Raw genomic sequence first — 16,147 nt, forward strand, 5'->3', positions numbered from 1 at the left:
AAAGTATATGGCTGCCAGAAACACCACTTTCCTATAGCTGGACTGCAGTTTAAAGGTGTTGCAGGGAGGCATGGCAAGGAAAAGTGTCTTTGCCATGTAGGAAAGGCTATTTTTATTTATTAATAAGTAACCCCTAACGTCTGTCTTGTATCCCCACAAGGCAAAGTGACTAATATATAAAAATCTAGCACACTTGATATTTAAAAGGAATGACCTCACAGTGACTGCTGGCCTAAAAGCCATTTCATAGTGTAGGATCAGCTTTATTTTCCATAACACAGGCCTAATTCTATATCTCTACCTGGGAAAATGTTAGCTAAGTCATTAAAATGTATTCCCTCCCAAATATCCAATATCTGATGAAATCCGTTTTGAAATAACTTGAGTGTAAAAGTAACTTAATAAAAGTGTACTTCAGGCTGCCTGAGCCAGAACTAGCTTAAAATTGGTTATGCCACTCTTCAAACCTGCTGAGCTGGAATACACATCCCCAGGCAGGTGGAGTTAACCACTGAAGCAATTGCTGCAGCCATGAAATACAACTTTGTCCTGTTGAGAGTTTTTGGTGCCACAACCAGAGGCAGGACCAACACAACAACACATCCAACTTGAGCTACCCAAGCCAGCCAGCCACAACTTTGGACCTCGAACGTGGGAAAAATGTGACTTTCATTCAGAAATAAGGGACTAATTATGAGTCTGTCAGTCCAGGACCGCCAGACTTGAGGTGGCGCGGCAGTCAGCGGTCCAGCCACCGACACACCGGTGGTCCAACCGCCCCATTATGAATTGGCTAGTTGGACCACTCTTGGACTGCCGCCAGGGAACCATTGTCCCGCCAAGCATATTACGAGTTTCTTCTCCTCCACGGTTTTCATGGTGGGTTACACCCCCATAATAACTGTGGTGGAGAGGAAACAAAGGTGGCCCTACAGGCCCCTTGGTGCCTCACCCCATTGGATGCACACAGTGGAGCTTAAAATGTGCCCCCCTGTGTGTATGCACACCTGTTCCTGCACGGCATGGACTTTGTAGTCCATGCCGTGCAGGATCCTTGTGTGGCGTTCCCATTTCGGTGCCTTTTTCAAAGGCACCACTGCCATTGAAAGAGGCACCACCGCGGGACCGCCATGCTGCCCACCCGCAAGACCACTTTTAAGTTATATTCTGACGGGCGGGTGGCTGTGAGTCTTGGCGATGCGGGAGTGCGGCGGTGGCGGCCGGCTCGCTACTGCACCACCGAAACTCCTAATTCGGCCCTAAGCCTGAAGGAAAAAACTTTCACAGGGGTGACCATCTTTATCTATCTGACCATACTACATCGTGATTGGCCTAAAATCTCACCTAGGGTTAGGTCAAACATGAATTGCTGCTTTTCAGAGGTGGTTTACTTTTTGTAGCCACTTTTTGCCTTAAAACTTGAAAAATGTATATGATCAAGTATCCCCTATCCTATTTTGAGGAACTTGGTGTCTTTTTGTTTATTTGTTGTTTCTTTATTTTTCAAAATTAATAACCCAATGTCTCACAAGGACCTGGATGAGACAATACTGGTACAAAATATAAATGGTTAGTGGTTCAAAAGGAACCGCTAGTTCTGTGCTGAGCTTACAAGCCTAACCTTAGCTGTTTGTCAAAAGGAAATTAAATGAAAGAACTATCCATAGAGCACAAGAAATTGTACATGGCCCTCACAACTAAATATGAATGTAAAATCAAGGATGCACAAAAATAAATATTTCTCAGACTGGATCAGACAGGCTCCCCGAGTCTCTAAAAACCATTTCACGTAAAGGACAAATTTCAGTCACCATTTGCTTTTCTGTTAACCCTTGCAGCAACTCTGTCTGATTTCTTAATTTAAAAGATAAAATCCCAGTTAAATAAATTAATCAGCGATAACCGTTCCTCCAGGAACATACACGCATTAGTAGTAATTTGATTCTTGCCAACACAGCTTATACTTGTTTCAGCCTAGAAAGTAGGGTCAGCTGTTAGCCACTTTAGCTAGTAGCAATCCTCCCAATGCCCCAATTAAATCTGTGTCGATCAAGGCTAATAACATTGCTGCATTCTTTCTCACAACCCAACTCCTCTGACTTTTGAATACCTCATTATTCTGCAGTTGTAGAATCGTTGCTCAAGAAGCCACCTCTTAGTCCTGCTGATGGAAGCAATTGTACCCCATCTGCTTTTTCCATACATAGATTTTGAAGGAATTCTATCAACCACTTACAAAGGTTTACCGATTAAAAGAAGTAAATACCTTTCAAGCTGGCTTCTGCTGACTCCCAGTATCAAGTTACCATTGCTCTCTGTACTGGATGATGTTCAGCGGCTGGTTCATGAAGGTTGAGTTGTAGCACTGATTTTACCAAATTTGCCAGCAGCCTTTGATACTGTCAACCATAAGATTATCATCAAGCACTATCTAAAACAGGTAATTAATGGCATACTACATACATTGATTAATTATTTTGTAGAAAGAAGAGATCAATTGGTCATGTTGCCATTTTTTTTATCAACAGCCAGGGCTCTGAACTTTGGAGTCCCGCCACCATAAACTCTACCTCTATTTCTAATCAATCTTTGCATGTTTCTCCCTACTAGACTAAGCTAACAACTGGAAACATGGTTCTACACCTATGTGTTGCTATCGGTCAGAGTTGAAATGGTATTGAGGGCCTAATTGTCTATACACAGACCGAGCCTCAAAAATATTTGGCATGTAAATCATACAAGAAAAATCATGTTGAAATATTGGACGGTCTCTTAAAAATTCAAAAAAGTATATTACTTTAAAATGCAGAATCGTTTCACCACAAAACGTTAGATTATATCACTGCATTGAGAAGTATGTCTTAAAGTAAGAGGTTTTAAACAAGAACTGAGCAACAGGGGGGAGGAGCCAAGATGGCGACTGGAGCGGACGTGTAGTCGCCCGGCTCCGCCGACCCTTGAGCTCCGCGAAGAAATCCTGTTGTCCTTCCTGATAGAATCCGGCGGCGGATTGTACATGGAGACGAGCTGAGCCTGTGGACCCGTTTTTGACTTTCTGGCGTGCCCGGGTGCTGGGGAAACTCGAAGTGCGGCTCCCCGCCCCGGACCTTCGACTGTTGCTGCTCGTCGTCGGCTCCTGGGAATCGGATGCGATCCGCTCAGCTGGGGCAGATGGCTCCGTGGCGGCGCTTCCCCGAGTGAGGCAGTCGCCGCCGCATTACAGCTGACATCCAATGCGGACTGCGCCTGGACTGGAACAGCCGAGTTGGGAAGTCCGTGGATGGTGGTTCCCTTTGTTGTTACTCCGGGTGGAAGGTGAGCGGCGCATGGTGTCCGGCGAACAGCACAGCGGCGTCTATTGACCTCTCCCACTGCCCAGCCTGCGGGGAACGGCGGATGGGAGGTGTGATTGCTTTACTCTTAGTGCTGGCGGTGTCGAGGTCCCCTGGGGATACTCGCCTATGAGGCGCCCCCCCGGCTCCATTGTCGAATGCCCGACGCCATGGTTCCCTTTGTTCTCCCGCGGCCGGAGAAAGTTCATACGCTCCTGCCTGTCGACTGCCTTGCCCGGCCGGCGCGGGACACCGCTTTGAGAACACCGGTGCAGGACCTCGCCTCCAGGGAACCTCGACCCGCAATATCCTATGAAACTATCCTTGCCGCCCTCCGTGAGCTCTGCTCGGAGATGTACGATGGCTTCAAAGCACTGGATGCTCAACTTGACACCATGTTGCCCACCGAGTATCGCGAACGCGACGCCTGCCCCCAGCTGAGTGAGACTCTGCCATTGCCACTACATGATGCTACAATGTTTCACCATGCCTGTGCTGATGCTACACTTACGGCTGCCTCTACCGAAACCTGCGGCTTGCAGCCCTGTGACCGCTACATTGTTTCCCCTTCCCTCCGGGTGTGACTTTTTGACGCCTGCACCACCGAGTTTATTTGGGGACTATGTGCCGACTTCTGGCTGGTGGTCTTCACCCTCCTCCCAGTGGGTTCTCTACTCCTCAGTGGCCTTTACGGACTTATACATGGAGGACAAAGGAACTTATGCAGATGGACGGTGGCCATTTTGGGATCCTGCTTCGTCTTCTTCTTTCAGGCGGCCATATTGCCCTGATGTACGCGGGGGGAGAGGCTCTCTCGGGGAAGTCTGTGAGAGGTTACATCCACGGTCGGGACAGGGCTGAGCTGCCCTCTCACTGCAGACTGATTTAGCTGGCTGAAGGGGATGGGGTTGAAACTGGCTTATGTGTTTACTGGGTGCTCACTGCACGACGCTTCTACACGATTGTATTGTAAGGCTTTTTGATTCTGTTTGACTTCCAGGATTGCCGATGTTTATGCTGTGGGTCTGAGTGAAGGGTTGGGACCTCCGGGCGATTTGGTATTGATTGGGCTCCTCCCCCCTCCCTCTTCTTCTTTTTGGGACGGTGGATAGATTCGTTCTCTCTCACTCACTCCCTATATTAAAGGTATTAATGTTCTTTTTCCTTTCTTTCTTTTCTTCCTCTTCTCTTGTCTATATTTCGGGTTTTACGGGGCGACAGGCACTCTGTGGGGGGGGGGCAGGCCGTAGCCTCCACAATGTTGCAGGGTGGGTGGGGTAACTTGATATTATCTTTGTTCTATGGGCCTTCCTTTCTATTTTCTGCGCTTTACTTTGGTTCGACTCCGGGTTTGGGTTGGGTATGGTAGGGAAGGGGCGACGATGTTTGGGGTGCATGAATGGTAATAGGATGTTCGCTTCTGCTTTGCACCGCCATATAGTACTGGTTGTTAAGCCTCCGTTGATGTTTTCAGATATAACGTCGCCTACCCGTAGTGTGAAGTTACTGTGCGGACTCGAATCTTCTTATTATTTTATCTTCACTACCTTCTTTTGATGAAAACGACAAAAACATTGAAAAATTAACCTTCATTTATCCTCTCCCCCGGGGGCATGACTCTTTCCAATGTACTGTTCATTGCTTGCTATACTGACTATATCCGCGGGGGGACTGTATTGCTTGCACTTGTGCTGATGTCACGCCGTGGCCGGCCTGAAGGTTGTGGGCCCGTATTTGTTCTGTTACTAATGCACAATAAAGGTTTTCAAAAAATTTAAAAAAAAAAAAAAGAACTGAGCAACATTTTTGCTCCCAATCTAATAACAATGCTATTAGTAAACTAAGAGTCAAATTAGAGGTCACGTGTACCCTATATGCTGACTAGATTCTTATTATACATTGATGAAAATTTGACTTTTTTACACTAATTATTTAAAAGGTTGTGGGGGAGAGGGGGCAACCTCCTAAATCTCCCCGAGAAACATGCAGCTGCACACCAAAATGTGTTATTCAGTCTTACACTTCACCACTGTCAAATTCCACCAGCTGCCACTACAAGTTGCAAATCTCCTATGTTTCATACAGTTGCATCTATTCTGTAATTAAGAGGTACAAATTACCATTCTCGGAAATCGTGAAGTTTCACTCATGAATTGGTTTTATCACAGTTTACTGGAATTTCCGTGTGAGCAAATTTGCTGTCATGAGAATGTGTGAGTTCCTTCCTGGGTGAACTCATCTGCGCAAGATGGTGAACACCTACAACTCTTTTTTTGTGGGTATTCACCAAAGGTTTGCAGATTATTTAAAACCCAGAAAATAATTGGAGCTTCACTTCTATTGAGAGGAAGAGGAACCGGTTCTCAGAATGGGAGTGGTGAGACACACACCCACAGTTGGTGAGGGTCTAACTAAGGGTTTTCAACTAGAGAAAAAAATTACTAAGTGAAAATCACTTGAACATGACACTTCCAAATGTAGCCATTTTTTTCATATCTATAAATGGTTATACTACTGGGTAACACTCCTAGGCTACAACTATCACACTTTTTGAAGTATACTGATGGCATTCTTTGTAAATTCCAGGTAAGTCTTAATGTAGGCTTAAGCCTACGCGTGTAACTTCCCTTTCTGTCATTTGTGAATCAAGTGCAAAGTAATTAATTCATTAATGAATATTGCAATTTGGTGGATTTAACACAAGAATCCTCCCTCTCCTAGAGTGACTCGGTGTAATGCTAGGCGTGGAGATTGTACTCTTCACTCTCCCATAGAGATGATGTATTCAGTGGGAGATGATGGGCCACTTTGTACAGGTATGGAGACCTCATTGTTAAGCGGTAGCTATAGAGAAACATTTGACTTTGAAAATAAAGACTGAGTTAAAATTCTTGAATTATGTCCCCGCACGGAAGGGTTTAAGCATAGTGGCAATGCCGGAGAATCTGGCAAAGACACTGTCATGTCAAGTTTCTGTAAGAAAAGTTAGGGCTAGCCACTAAGTGTTCATTTGTTTCATCTTTTTGCTGACGCTTTCTTTTTTCTGGTTGTCTTTGTACAGGTAATCAAGCCCGATGATGAGACTTCATATGACTCAGGTTTGGGATTTCTTTGTTTGTTTAATTTCTGCCCCACTCTATGCCAATGCACCGTACAGCAATATGATTATAAAGTGATACAAATGTAATTACTATAAATGCTTTGATAAATAAAGGTTCACCTAGTGGAGGGAGACAATCACTATGGAGAGCACCAGAAAAAACCTTAGCACAAAAATTGACAACCAAAATATCGACTTGGTAAAAAAATATGTAGGTAAGTGTAGGTTTACTTCACATCCTTCTACTTAATGATACATATATATATATATATTCAATGTATGTAGATGTGGGATTCAGACTAGTAAAATAATTCTTGCCTATATATACTTGCCTTATGATATTTTCGTTGTCAATATTTTTGCTGTGATGTTTTGGCAGAGCAATTTTAAAACTCTATATTGTGACGTACAACCAAATCACAAAGAATGGGGGAGGAAAGTAAAGCAAGAGAAGCGAGTGTACACAGTATATAAAAAGTACTGAAGTTAACAATAGATTAAAGCAAATTAATACAAGCTGTGGAAAGAATTGGGTATGGTCCGTGGGTTCTAGGAGTAAATAAAGAAAAAGTCTGGTTTCAGAGGTTTAGGTGTTGATCTAATGTGGTTTGTTAGAGTGACATACATTCCAAGCAGAGTCACTCTAAATAAAACCCTTGTTAATGTTACCTTGGTAAGATGACGGTTAAGACATAATGCATTCAACCAAACTAGTTGGATACTGTTACTGCTTCCTTCTACGATGCAGTTCGGAAGGCCTCCGAATCGGATTTGGGTTTGCCGTATCTGATTCGAAACCTTTGTTTACGACCGAATCGTACACAGTTCCCAATGACCGATTGCGATGCCCGGAAACCATTAAGGCTGTCCAAATTGGTTATGAAAGGCATTCAGACAGGTCGAGTCTTTCGGACCCAAAATGGACTTTGTTTCTGTGCTAGCGTTTCCGATGAATGATTCGGACAGCCGTTCTAATTCATTCTGAACAACACAGCAGTCAACATCTGTCATTGGGGGCCCGTATCATGCCTGTGGGGGTACCCAAGGGTCCGTCCTTTCCATCCTTGCATGGTTCATGATTTTCCCTAGCCACCCCTTTCTTCAATGGGAGCCTGTGTTCTCGTTTGGAAAAGAGGCTTCCATTAAAGTCAATGAGAGTCTGACCAAATGGTATCTGGAAGCATCCGGATACATCGCAATAGCTCGGTCAGACTCTCCGGATCCAAGTCGTTCAAAAAGCATTTCGGAACCGAATCGGTCAGAATGCTTTCTGGACAAGATCGTAATTGGCCCCTATATTGTTATTGTCTCAATAGCTGTAGCTAATATAGTGCCTTATAGATAAATGAATCCCACCAAAGCACCTTTTTATGCTTAGCAGAAGGATTCCTTGCGGGTGTACATGCATTAACAAGTGTGAATTTCTCTGCTGTGAGAATGGATAGGGGTGCACTTGTAAGTCCCTCTCCAGGGGTGGGACGTGGGCATTTCAGGGAGTGGTTTACCATGGACATTTCGGATCGGCCACAAAAATATATATTTATACCCATTCGCAAACTGCGAATTGTCCCATTTCCACCATGGAAATGGTCAGAGATTTACTCCAGCAAAGGGCTGGAGTAACTTCCCTCTAAGGGTGGGAAGCGGACTAGATCACCCTACATTGTCTTTGCACAGTGGACTCCATTTCCCCAGCACAGACTTCTCGCTGTGGTGGACTCCATACTGGGGAAAATGGGAGCCCATGTGCATAGTCACATGACATTCCTAGAAGCAAACAAGGATACCTATGCCTAGCTCGGGTTTCAAATTGTAAAGGTAAATCTACAGGTGCAGATTTATTCTTTTTTCATGAATCAGGCCTAAAGTCTTTTTTGTTTGGCTAAGGGATAGATCTTTGATCGGGAGAAGGATAGTCACAATAGCTCTTTGATTCTGTGGAAGGTTTAAATCTACAAGCTGATGATCGCAATGTTGATTTTCTTTTAAAAAGTAGTATGACAATGTCATGCCGTATTCATGTGTTCAAGTGAGGCATCACAGTTATCACTTCTCCCTCATTTGTCTTCAGTAAGGAGGCAGACTCATGAACATTTCTTGGGTGTCAATAAGCATGATGTGCCAGGAAGGTACACAGTCAAAATATCGAGTTGTAAATATCGACCTTCCAAAATATCGTGTTAGAAATTTCGAAGGTATAGAATATCGATGTCAAGAATATCGTTGGACAGAATATCGACCCTAAGGTAAGTAATATCGAAATTATTTATATCGATGTAAGTAATATCGAAGTTAGTAATATCGATAGCATATATATCGATGTCACTAATTTTGATGACACTAATATAGATATTTGTATGATTTTTTTTGTTTTTTTATTATATATGTGTTATATTTATTACTTAAGTATTTTAAAAAAATAATATTATATGTGTATTGATTTTATATATTAATACATTTATTTATAAGCAAATTATATGTTTTAGTACCGGAGCGGGTAGTGGGTTTATAGGGGAATAGGGTGGGAAGTAATTTAATTATGTTTAATTAATTATTAATTAGTAGGAGTTATAAAATAATTTTAATTAATTGATAATTAATTTTAAATAATTGGAAATTCATTTTAATTAATTGATTAATTGATAAATATGTTTTGTAGTGGGTTGTAGGTTTATAGGGGAATAGGGTGGGAAGTAATTTAACTATGTTTAATTAATTATTAATTAGTAGGAGTTATAAATTAATTTAAATTAATTGCTAATTAATTTTAATTATTTGGAAATTAATTTTAATTAATTGATAAATATGTTCTGTAGCGGGTTGTGGGTTTATAGGGGAATAGGGTGGGAAGTAATTTAATTATGTTTAATTAATTATTAATTAGTAGGAGTGATACATTAATTATCATTAATTGCTAATTAATTTTAATTAATTGGAAATAAAATTTTATTAATTGATTTATTGATAAATATGTTTAGTAGCGGGTTGTGGGTTTATAGGGGAATAGGGTGTGAAGTAATTTAATGATGTTTAATTATTTAATAATTAGTTGGAATTATACATTAATTTGAAATAATTGCTAATTAATTTTAATTAATTGGTTATTAATTTTAATTAGTGGGTAATTAATTTTCATTAATTCATAAATAGATAAATGTGTTCTGTTGCTGGTTGATGGGCTAATAGGGGAATATGGTGGGAAGTAATTTAAATGTAATTAAATAATAATGTATTTAAATAAATTGTTTTGTTAATAATATAATTGATAATTATTAATTGGTCATTAAATAATATAAATTGGTATTTTTTAATATTTAATTTGGGCTACATATAATTTGATAATCATGTCTTTAATAATTATGTATAGGTATTGTGTATGGTTTATATTTATTTAATAGTTTAAATTTTAATTTCTAAAAAAAGCTTTTATTTATAAGTATGTTATTTTAACCCCTACGCTTCTCCAACACTTTCCCTACTGTTGCACTCTCTGGAGTGGGAATAGTAATGTTTACCCGTACGCTATCCAACGCTTTCCCTACTGTTGCACTCTCTGGAGTGGGGATAGTAATTTTTACCCCTACGCTATCCAACGCTTTCCCTACTGTTGCAATCTCTGGAGTTGGAATAGTAATTGTTACCCCTAAGCTATCCAACACTTTCCCTACTGTTGCACTCTCTGGATTGGGAATAGTAATTTTTACTCCTACGCTATCCAACGCTTTCCCTACTGTAGCACTCTCTGGAGTGGGAATAGTAATTTTTACCCCTACGCTATCCAACGCTTTTCCTACTGTTGCACTCTCTGGAGTGAGAATAGTAAATTGTACCCCTACGCTATCCAACGCTTTCCCTACTGTTGCACTCTCTGGAGTGGGAATAGTAAACTGTACCCCTACGCTATCCAACGCTTTCCCTACTGTTGCACTCTCTGGAGTTGGAATAGTAATTGTTACCTCTACGCTATCCAACACTTTCCCTACTGTTGCACTCTCTGGAGTGGGAATAGTAATTGTTACCCCTACACTATCCAACACTTTCCCTACTGTTGCACTCTCTGGAGTGGGAATAGTAATTTTTACTCCTACGCTATCCAACGCTTTGCCTACTGTAGCACTCTCTGGAGTGGGAATAGTAATTTTTACTCCTACGCTATCCAACCCTTTCCCTACTGTTGTACTCTCTGGAGTGGGAATAGTCATTTTTACTCCTACGCTATCCAACGCTTTCCCTACTGTTGCACTCTCTGGAGTGGGAATAGTAATTTTTACCCCTACGCTATCCAACACTTTCCCTACTGTTGCACTCTCTGGAGTTGGAATAGTAATTATTACCCCTACGCTATCCAACGCTTTCCCTACTGTTGCACTCTCTGGAGTTGGAATAGTAATTGTTACCTCTACGCTATCCAACACTTTCCCTACTGTTGCACTCTCTGGAGTGGGAATAGTAATTATTACCCCTACGCTATCCGACGCTTTCCCTACTGTTGCACTCTCTGGAGTTGGAATAGTAATTGTTACCTCTACGCTATCCAACACTTTCCCTTCTGTTGCACTCTCTGGAGTGGGAATAGTAATTGTTACCCCTACGCTATCCAACACTTTCCCTACTGTTGCACTCTCTGGAGTGGGAATAGTAATTTTTACTCCTACGCTATCCAACGCTTTCCCTACTGTTGTACTCTCTGGAGTGGGAATAGTAATTTTTACTCCTACGCTATCCAACGCTTTCCCTACTGTTGCACTCTCTGGAGTGGGAATAGTAATTTTTACCCCTACGCTATCCAACACTTTCCCTACTGTTGCACTCTCTGGAGTTGGAATAGTAATTGTTACCCCTACACTATCCAACACTTTCCCTACTGTTGCACTCTCTGGAGTGGGAATAGTAATTTTTACTCCTACGCTATCCAACGCTTTGCCTACTGTAGCACTCTCTGGAGTGGGAATAGTAATTTTTACTCCTACGCTATCCAACGCTTTCCCTACTGTTGCACTCTCTGGAGTAGGAATAGTAATTTTTACCCCTACGCTATCCAACGCTTTCCCTACTGTTGCACTCTCTGGAGTGGGAATAGTAATTTTTACTCCTACGCTATCCAACCCTTTCCCTACTGTTGTACTCTCTGGAGTGGGAATAGTCATTTTTACTCCTACGCTATCCAACGCTTTCCCTACTGTTGCACTCTCTGGAGTGGGAATAGTAATTTTTACCCCTACGCTATCCAACACTTTCCCTACTGTTGCACTCTCTGGAGTTGGAATAGTTATTATTACCCCTACGCTATCCAACGCTTTCCCTACTGTTGCACTCTCTGGAGTTGGAATAGTAATTGTTACCCCTACACTATCCAACACTTTCCCTACTGTTGCACTCTCTGGAGTGGGAATAGTAATTTTTACTCCTACGCTATCCAACGCTTTGCCTACTGTAGCACTCTCTGGAGTGGGAATAGTAATTTTTACTCCTACGCTATCCAACGCTTTCCCTACTGTTGCACTCTCTGGAGTGGGAATACTAATTTTTACCCCTACGCGATCCAACGATTTCCCTACTGTTGCACTCTCTGGAGTGGGAATAGTAATTTTTACCCCTACGCTATCCGACGCTTTTCCTACTGTTGCTCTCTCTGGAGTGGGAATAGTCATTTTTACCACTACGCTATCCAACGCTTTCCCTACTGTTGCACTCTCCGGAGTGGGAATAGTAAATTTTACCCCTACGCTATCCAACGCTTTCCCTACTGTTGCACTCTCTGGAGTTGGAATAATAATTGTTACCCCTACACTATCCAACACTTTCCCTACAGTTGCACTCTCTGGAGTGGGAATAGTAATCATACCCTTACGCTATCCAACGTTTTAAATATTTAATGTTATAAATATTAAAAGAATATTTAATAATTTATATTTTTTACATTTTATTTATGTTATTGTTTTATGTTTGTAAATGTATTAGTAAATTAGAATATATTTTATTAAATTATAAATTAGTAAAATAATATTACTATTTATTGTTCAGTGCATATATATTATATATTTACAGTATATATTTAATTAATGTATTATTATTAAATATGTATTATTTATTAATTTTAAACATTATTAGATACTTTTAACTATGTACATTTTATTTATTAGTGTTATTCACTTTATTTCACAATGATATTTTAAAAGAAAAAAAAACGATATTTTTAACATCGATATATTTAACATCTATATTATTTTTTCGATAGTTTTGTACTTACTATGTTGTAGATAGGATGTCGATATTCTTGCCCTCGATATTTTTGACTCGATATTCCTGTTGGGCGATATTATGTAGGTCGATATTTTGTCAGTGATGCCAGGAAGACTAGAGTTTGGGTCCAAAACTTTCTTTGCTGTTGCTTAAGTTAGAGTGGAAAAATTAAATGTGACTTCCCTAACGTCCAACACTTTTACTACTGTTGCTTCGGTTGGAGTAGGGATAGTAAACATGAACCACTGATAGCTCTGAGGAAGGGCCCCGACGGGTTCTCTGGCACATATAGTGGGCAGAAACATGTCAGCAAAATAAAGGATTGAGGGGACATTGTACCCCAATAAAGCCGGTGATCTATTGATCCAATTTTAATGGTACCTAAGGTACCACTAAAGAAAGGATATAACAGCATTATACCTTAAGGCATTTTTATTTAGGAACTGGATCACTGCTTTATCCAAATAACTAATATATATTTAAAAACTCCCTCATTTACTGAGGTTGAGTCCACTCTAGTAGCATTATCTTACCAGGTTGGGATAAGGTGGCCAATGATAAAGCATGCCACATTACATGGGTGAGCCCACCTCATCCAAATATATTTCTACCCAATGGGGGTCTTGCATCTAGGATAAATAACTAGGGCTAAAGGAATTCACCTCCTACAAATAAGATACACACCACACCAGTTAGGTTTAGCTGTCTATTTGGGAGGGTGGGTGGAGTTTAGTCCTCATTTTCTCTCAAAGTGTGTTGATGGAATAGTAAATATGCCACCAATGTCCCACCCCCAAAATTCTCCAACACATTCCCTACTGTTCCTTAGATTGGATTCAGAATAGTAAATCTGTCCTCCCCTTTCCAGGTGCCCTCAAAGTCCAAAGCTTTCCCTATTGCTTCTTAGGTTTGTGTGGGGATAGTAAATCCGACCCCTCCAAAGTCCAGCATATTCCCTTCTATTGCATAGATTGAGGTGGGGAGAGTAAATCTAACTCCTCCAAAGGCAAATATTTCCTATGCTCTAGTATAGGTTGGAGTGAGAATAGTAAGTTTGGCTCCTCCAAAGTTCAACATTTCCCTACCGCTGCTTGGGTTGGAATTGGTATAGTAAATCTGTAACCTCTATAATCCAGCACATTCACCAAGTTGCTTAGGTTGGAGCAGGAATAGTAAATCTGACCTCTCCAAAGGTTAATGCTTTGGCAATGTTGTTTGGGTTGTAGAGGCAATAATAAATCCACCCTGCCCAAAGAGCAACACACCGCATTGCTGCTTAGGTTGTAGTAGGAATAATAATTCTTACCCCTCCAAAGTCCAACGCTTTCCCTACTGTTCCTTAGGTTGGAATGGGTATAGTAAATCTGAACCCTCCAAAGTCCACCATTTCCCCACTGTTGCATAGGTTGGAGTAGAAATCTTAAAATGTATTCCTCCAAGTTTTAACATGTTCATGAAATGTTTTTTATTTTGAATTTGGAATGTTAATTTTGCTTTATTTATGTGTTTGTCTTCATTTTTTATGTTAATGGAGTTTGTTATGTTTATTAGATTGAACATAGAATTGTAGATATGTTTCCATGTTTGTTAAAGTTGCATCTGTATTCATTATTATTTGTAGATTTTGCGGTTATGTTTTTATTATAATTTCTGTTTTGTTTTATTTGTATACATTTTTTGCGATTTTTATTTTATAGCACATTTTGTTCTTAACAATATATTGCCCACAGTATCACAATATTTCTGTTGACAATGTTACGTCATAGAAGCGACTAAGCCAATGTCTCACAACAATTCCTCTTTTCTGCTGATGATCATTCTGTTTTGTTTGGGTGCCTCTCTTTATTTCCATTGGGCGATTTAGTTTCATATTATAAAACAGGGATGGGTTGGAAGGTTGCCTCTATTAGTTTTACCCTTAGAGGTGCCTGGAATATGTGATTTATAGAGGATGGTGAAAAGCCTTGCTGTAACTTAAATGCTGCTTTCAAAATTCTGGAAGTTGACCCCTTGTTTCATTTGCACCCTATAATTTATGCATGGGAATTTTTGTTACCATAAAATCGCTGTACAATTCTGTTCAAGTCATTATTAAATTATTGTGGGATGACGGAGGGAGCAGCGACAGTTGAAACAAGATTATGGATGTTACCATCATTTCAATGTTATGAAGGAGACCTCCACCAAGACAGTTTCAAAGGTTTACATTTCTCTACTGCAACAAAGATCTACCCAAACATTCATTTGAGGATGTGTTGTAGGGTTTTAACAAGGTATAATTTGAAGTGAATGCACAACTATTTGATTGTTGTGGTTTTCCGATTTAGGCCACCATTGGAAATGTTCTCCTTGTAGCAAGATAGGTTGACTGGAGGGAGTGATCCCAGACCTATCTTTCCAGAAAGCTACACATGCTTCAACGCTCTACTGAAATATTTTGAGCCAAATTCCGGCTCAAAAGCCAGAATGTAGCACACACCATAACTCAGAAGAAAATTGCTTTGAGAGAGTTTGATGGTTGTGTTACTAGTGGGATGCTCGTTGGGGGAAGGCTATTAACTATTGTAAAGGTATGATCAGCAAGCAGAGATGCTACAATGCACTGGAGCCCCACATTTAACCTACTTTAGGGTTTAGGACTGCATACATTAATGCTGACAATGTTTACTTTTGAGATTATCATCCATGCTTCCACTAGCACACAAAACCTCCATTTTAGTTGAGTTCACCCCACGGGAAAAGGTTTGTCTTACTGACTCATCCCTACCCCATGTCACTAACTAGGATGAACTGCTGCGAAGAACAGCTGGAAAAAATATTTGTGGGGGTCATAAGGCTAGAGAAGATGTCAACAGCATATCCACCCCAAGATAACCACAAAGAAATTGTCAGCTAATCCTGGTTAGAGGTCACAGAGGGAGGTGCAGGGACCTGTTAAAGTAAGATGGTATGCACAGACTGGGGGTCTACAGAAAGCAAGTCTTGGCACAGGCAAGCACTGGCAATAGCATGCCTGTGTCTCCAAGAGTGCTGGTCCACAGAGACAGTCTACAAAACAACACACTTGATCATACCCTAACTACAGCCCCAACGGGAGCTTCACTGATTTAGCATACATAGGAATCTGCAGGCATTACTACCAGTATCAGCAGAAAAAACACATGCACCAGTCAGTGTTCACAGTAAAAAGGTAAAGTTTGAAAGAGTCCTTTTTGTCAGGAAAAGTGACTGTATGCTACATATATAGTAAAGGAGCAATTCTAGGTGTCAGAGCCAGGATAGACTTCCTAAAATGAACGAGTTGGAAAGAGTGACAGATGTGATCAGTAAAACATTATTTCTTCCCCAGCAGCTGTCAATCCTTTGAGAGGCTCCAATGAACTCCCTCAGGACTACGTCAATGAGGAGATAAGCAGCATCACCTTAAGGTGATAGTGTTAGGGATGTCTAAAGCAGGACTAGATATGTAAGA

General features: G+C 40.8%; 1 protein-coding gene across 1 annotated transcript in view; it reads left to right on the forward strand.

Annotated features, from left to right (window-relative positions):
- The window catches only part of LOC147710875 (mucin-5B-like), a 208,871-nt gene that overhangs the window by 38,883 nt on the left and 153,841 nt on the right, over positions 1–16,147 (forward strand). Inside the window, exon 2 of the mRNA XM_086920069.1 lies at positions 6,394–6,430. Within this exon, the coding sequence (XP_086776195.1) occupies positions 6,407–6,430 (24 nt within the window). The 5' untranslated portion in view covers positions 6,394–6,406. The remainder of the gene's footprint in view (positions 1–6,393; positions 6,431–16,147) is intronic.

Source organism: Lissotriton vulgaris, chromosome 5 (assembly GCF_964263255.1).
Source record: "Lissotriton vulgaris chromosome 5, aLisVul1.2, whole genome shotgun sequence".
In the NCBI taxonomy this organism is placed as follows: Eukaryota; Metazoa; Chordata; class Amphibia; order Caudata; family Salamandridae; genus Lissotriton; species Lissotriton vulgaris.